The 6,000-nt window shown below is 38.4% G+C and overlaps 1 protein-coding gene across 2 annotated transcripts in view; it reads left to right on the top strand.

Annotated features, from left to right (window-relative positions):
* Positions 1-3,427: 3,427 nt before the first annotated feature.
* MLIP (muscular LMNA interacting protein) overlaps positions 3,428-6,000 on the top strand; it is a 258,639-nt gene continuing 256,066 nt past the window's right edge. For both annotated transcript variants that reach the window (XM_074037778.1, XM_074037772.1), the window contains exon 1: positions 3,428-3,499. In XM_074037778.1, coding sequence (XP_073893879.1) covers positions 3,437-3,499 — 63 coding nt within the window. In that variant the 5' untranslated portion in view covers positions 3,428-3,436. The remainder of the gene's footprint in view (positions 3,500-6,000) is intronic.

Below are 6,000 nucleotides of genomic sequence, written 5' to 3'. Positions count from 1 at the left end.
CAGATATACAGAGAAAGAAAAAGATAAGAGTTCATGGGATCTAACAGAGGAACTGGTTGATGATGACTTTCTAGTTTCTGGTTGTAGCTCTCATGAAACCTGGCTGAGTACCATGAGATATTCTTGTGCCTTATGGTATACAGTATTGTTATTATTTATTCTCAAGTCAGTTTCTGTTCCTGCAATCAAGTATTACTATATAAGATGGCTTTACTTTTGGGTCTTTAAATCGGTGAAGCACTGTAATTCTATGTCCATGAATAACCTATGCTTCTTACTTGCTATAGTGTGTCAACAGGAGCTCTTGATAAAATATCTATTGTTTTTGGAAATACATCAATCATTATGTACTCTATAATATTCTAGTAGTAATACATGATAACTAGAGACATTTCCAAAAACATGCTAATTCACCAGGCTGGAGTGCAGTGGCCCGATCTCGGCTCACTGCAACCTCCGCGTCCCGGGTTCAAGCGATTCTCCTGCCTCAGCCTCCCAAGTATCTGGGATTACAGGTGCACACCACCATGCCCAGCTAATTTTTGTATTTTTAGTAGAGATGGGGTTTCACCATGTTGGCCAGGAGGGTCTCGATCTCCTGACTTTGTGATCTGCCCGCCTCAGCCTCCCAAAGTGCTAGCATTACAGGTCTGAGCCACTGCACCCAGCCAGAATATATCTTAATGTTAACTGTGGTATATTTGAGTTGTGGTTTTACAGATAATTTAAATTTTTCTCTTTGTATTTTCCAAATTTTCTGTGGTGTATATAAATTTAGTTGGTAATAAAATAAAAAGTTATTATTATTTTTCAATTTTATTGGGGATAGGTTTAGGAATGAAAAGTTTAATAGACCAAAAAAAAAAAAAAAAAAAAAAAAAAAAAGAAGAGAGAGGAAGCTTCCTCATGCTGAGAATGGAGGTTGCCCAGGAGTGGGTCTCCCAAAAGTTCTATTTTTAATGAAAAAATAATTACCTTAGTCACCAAAACAGTATTGTCAGTCTTCCCTTCTTATTCCATCAGGTGTAGGAGTTTAAGAAAGAAAGAAGGATGGAAGGAGGAATAGAGTGTGGGCTGCCTGGGATGCTCTACCTGTGGGCTTCAGGCCCTCTTGTTGTTCTCTAGGGGAGTGTTGATAAGGACTGGAATTTTTTCCTGGCGAGGCTTAGAGTAGGTAGCGGCTGAAAGATCTAGTTTGGAAGTAAATATCAGTTTTGAATCCTGGCTCTACTCTTTTCTCTCTATGTAGACTTGGAAAATTACTTAACCCTTGTTAGTGTTGGCTTTCTCATCTGTGAAATGATGGAGCTAGCTCTTGGGATTGTTGAGAGCACAAAATGAGATAGCATAATCAATCATTTAGCAGAGTCACTGGGTCCTAATAAGTGGTTGTGGTGTTTTTTACCCTTACTGTTAGGTGACATACGTAAATCCTCCGTAGGCACTCTATTAATCCTCTATATCTACTGGCTTTCATTATTTTTGTGTACACCTGACATGTCCGTCGTTCTATATCTCTAGCAATTCTAAAATAGTTAAATCAGTGCTTCTGAAACTTGAATGCCCATATGATTAACCTGTAGACCTTATTAAAGTGCAGATTCTGTCTCTGTATGTCTGGGGTGGGATTCAAGTTTTTAATTCTTAATAAGCTCTCACATGACGTAAATGTTGATATCCAAAGATCACTTTTAGCAGCAAGGATTAGGATGGCCCAGGTCAAATCTAATATCTGTGTGAAATCATGAACAATGTCCCCAGACGGAATCGTCTTTTCTTTCTTTGGCTCTTGAAGCACATCATTTATATTCCTAACTCAGCACTTAGCACATTCAGCCTGCTGTGGTGTATGCGATTCTGTTCATTTCTAACTAAACTCTTGACAGTAGACTGTGTGTTCAACTCCTGAAAGCTGTCAATGTCCACACGGGGATGTTGACGTACTTGACCCATGATTATCATGTTACTGAACTGGATAGAAAATAATCGAATAATGTCCTAAAATAACATTGTTTTTTACATGAGCATTCACTTAGAAATCACCAACATCAATCAACTCAACTAGTGGGACTCATGAAAGAGAATAGTGGTGTGACCCACATAATGGATGATTTTGGTTGCTTGGCAGGTGTTAACCCAATTGCCACAACCAAGGAGGATTTAACAAGGGCATTCTGGTTACTTGCAACAAGTAAGGAGAACACTGGGGGTAGTTCCCAAAGCAGTGCATCTCTCCGAAGGAAGGTGAGAGCGGGGCTTTCATTATGCTGGTTAGTTGAGTCGCTGTATGAAAGGCGGGGTAAAGGCAGTGAAGGCACAGTCCTGATCATGCTTCTTCATACATTGCAGGTATAGAAAACGGTGAATAAAATCCTCCCTAGGAAGGGTTTTTAGTATGGTAATAAGGAGAGTTCACCAAACTTCATCTCCAACTCAGGCAACTCTGGTTTTACCTGGTTTTTGTTTTACTGTAGCTGAGCTTCTTCCTGGAACCTTTTGAAACCACAGAAACTCAGTGTGCCACAGTTATGAGTTACTAGGGTACCTTGAGTTACAATGTGAATGATCCCAAAAGGCAAATAAATCATTGTGATATCTTCCTTCTTTTAAAAATACACTATAGAAGGCAGGTGGGATGATTTACCGGGTGGGATGACAAAGCTAAGCTGAGATGATTTATTTTCCACAGATAGTCAAGTAAATGAGCAATAATTTGCCTTTCAAATTCTGAGTCTCTTCCCTGGCCATGCTTTAAATGGAACTTCCACATGGGCCAGAGCCCAAAGTTGGATCCCTTTGCACAGAGGCTAGACATCGAAGTAGTGGCCTTTGGGGTAACACAGACTCACTTCTGTTGAGAGCAATTAGCAAAGAAAATTTGTGGGAACTGAGGAAGGTTCAGCAGAAGTCTGCCCTCTCTGGACATTTTTTGGTGGCTAGGAAGCAGGGCAATTGTCCTGCCTGACTGTGGGGTTTGTTCAGCCTTATCATGGACAGCTTTTGCATAATTCCGACTTTCCTTCTCTGGAGTAATTGACATTCACTTCAGAAGGACTTTCAATTTTATTTAAAAAATCCAGTCAACATAAATAGAAGAGAAATTCAATTTTCAGTAACATTTTACTCCGCTACCACTTATGTCCTTAGGGAAGCTTAAAGAATTTTCATCGGTACACTAAAAATTAGATAGTTGGGTATGTTGCAAAACTTTGAACACTTGATTCAAAATTCCCAGTATTGCTAAGACACTCTTATAAAACAATATTTTGGGGGGAACTTAGCAAGTACTGTTTTTGTGAAGTGGTCCCAGTGGGAATGAGGTTTATGCCTAACTCTTTTTTTAAAATTTGGTTTGTGCCTCTTGTGCCTGGTATCCAGTATTAGTTACAGAGTAAACAGTATTTTCCGATGACTGACAGGGTCAGCTGTTCTGGGAATGTGGCCGTTGACCTCCCTGATGGATTACTGTCCTGCAGGCTGCTTCCAAGTCAGTAGAAAGGTAAGCATTCTCTCTGTATAAGTGCAGATTGCTTTGGAACGTGTTACAATTTCAACTGATAAAACTGAAAGTACATTTTGGGCACACTGTCTCAAAGGGCACGGAGCTGTTACTTTGGGGGTGAAATGATTTATCATGTCAACACAACCATGACAGTTAGGCTGCTGGGTTTAGGGGAGGGGTGAGCTGGGTGTTGAATCTGGTTGTGTTGATTAAGTCATAAAGACCCAGGAAAACTTAAATCCGGAACTCCTTTCCAAAGTTGGAAACACACATTGTAATTCTGTTTCTGAGTCCTTTTCCCTAAAATCTTGTGAGTTTATCTTGGTTTGTTGTCTTTACTCCTGAAATAGTAATGGTGTGTGTGTGTGTATGTGAGAGAGAGACAGAGACAGACAGACAGACAGGTAGACAGAAAGTGGCTACTAGGAACTACTAGGAAGTTGAAAGGGCCTAGAAATATATTTATTGCAAATGCAAGAGCAAAACTTCTTCAACCAAGTACCTCTGTGGATGTAATCATGCACAAGAGAAAATATATTGAAAGCCCCTTGAAAACGTGCTATTATATAGTAGTTGAGAAAATGGAACATGCTGGACTTGATTCTCAACTGATTTTAGCCAGTTTATTTTATAAACTCTGAAGGTATGAATTTAGTTTTATATCCTAATTACTATTGTTATGTAGAAATTGTCATCAGTGTTAATAGTAGCAGTTTTTTAAAACCTCACATTTTACTTTCAATAAGTTTCCAATAAAGGAATTGCATTTTTTAGATGATGCACAAATTTAAAAAAAACACTTTTCAAAGTTCTTACAGTTCTCACTTGATTCAAATATTTTCTAACGCTTCAAAAACACTCTACCTCAGAAGTGATTTTAGAAAGACCCTGTTTTCTCCCTTAGATGGAATAAAATGTCTTTTTTACAGTCATTCAAAAAATATGGCCCAGAACCAAAATAAGGGGAGAACCAGTATCAGAAGAAGTTAAAAAAGTCACATTCCAGTAGAAATAGTTTATGTTTCGCTGAAGAACAGTAATTACAAAGGTACAAGTTTGTTAAGCTGTCATTATCATAATTATCATCTACTGATATTTTGGGGTTGGTTTTTTTATCGGCTTGGCAGCTTCAACTTACAAACAATATTTATTATATGGTGACGAATTCAACTTTAAGAAATTTCTCTATAGACATTATCTTTTCACAAGCTCCGAGTACCCACCACAACTTTTAGAACTCAGTACTGCTTGCCTACAGAATCCGTAACAGATGCCTTAAAAAGAATGGTGATGGGAGGTTAAAAGTCTTCCTGTAGAAGAGTTGACAGCTGCTCCTTGAGAGTTTGCAGCTGCCAAAGCTGATAAATAGATTCAGGTAAGGATGCTGAGACAACCAGAAAGAGCTGGGAACCATTCTCTTGCTTGCCTCCACCTCTCTGCCTCCCCAGTGCTGTGACCACCAATTGGAACACAGCTTTCTAGAGAAAAAGGCATAAGCTCTGGACTAAGAGCAACACCAACAGATCAGAAGTTAACTGTTTGAGATCAGTGCTCAGTGCTTGGTCTGAGCTACCTTTGGATTAGGCTCTTGGGTACCTGATGCATGTGCTGAGTGTAGTATCCTGGTCCATCATTAAATGGGTGTAGAGATTACATGGGCTTCTGAATTGATCAAGGGGGGAATAACAGACTCATGTTCTGGATGGGCTATGTGGAAATGATAAGAAACCCATATAAAAGCATCAACTGTCCCAGAAGGGGACCCCTGTCTTAGTAAAAAGATATTTATCCTTAGAGCATATAATGGGGAAGATCCTGGGTTGTCTATACCATGTTTGGCAGATTGTCATTCTTTCAAAAGAAAACAGCATTTGTTTTCATTTATGCCTTCTCTACCTTGTGTGGTTTCAGCAGTAGAGCATCTATCTGTGCTTTTTTTTTGTGGAGAAGGAAGTTTTTAAAATGGCAGTTGAGTTAAAATAACTTTAACCACTATTAAGGTTAATTTACATTTGGCTCTCGGATCCAGTACATGAACAAGCAATTTTAATTGCTGTAAGTTCCACTTTCCTCCAGTTTCTGAATACGGGCACAAACTCATCAGGCACTTATTTGGGAAGCATGTGTATTGAATACAAAGGAATGAAATGAGGTGGGAATATCTTGAACCAAATATTATTTGCCAGCAATCATTTGTTTCCATTTTGAATGGAATTCTTGCTTGGCAACTGCAGTTTACATTTTAATTTCCTGTTTGGAGCGACCCTATGTGTGTATTATATTCCTGGGAAAAATAATAACTTTCCAGCTTAAAAAGGAATTACAAATCTTCCTCTGTCATTTTTTTTTAAATAATAACCTTCTTAACATACAATTTATATGCTATAAAACTTATCCTTTTACACTGTACATACACTTCAGTGATTTTTAGTATATTTTCAAAGTTGTACAAAATCATCATCAATGTCTAATTTCATAATGTTTTCATCATCCAAAAG

The sequence above is a fragment of the Macaca fascicularis genome, chromosome 4, assembly GCF_037993035.2.
Source record: "Macaca fascicularis isolate 582-1 chromosome 4, T2T-MFA8v1.1".
NCBI lineage: Eukaryota > Metazoa > Chordata > Mammalia > Primates > Cercopithecidae > Macaca > Macaca fascicularis.
The sequence above is the reverse complement of the archived record's forward strand: the minus strand, read 5'-3'. Positions and strand labels throughout refer to the sequence as shown.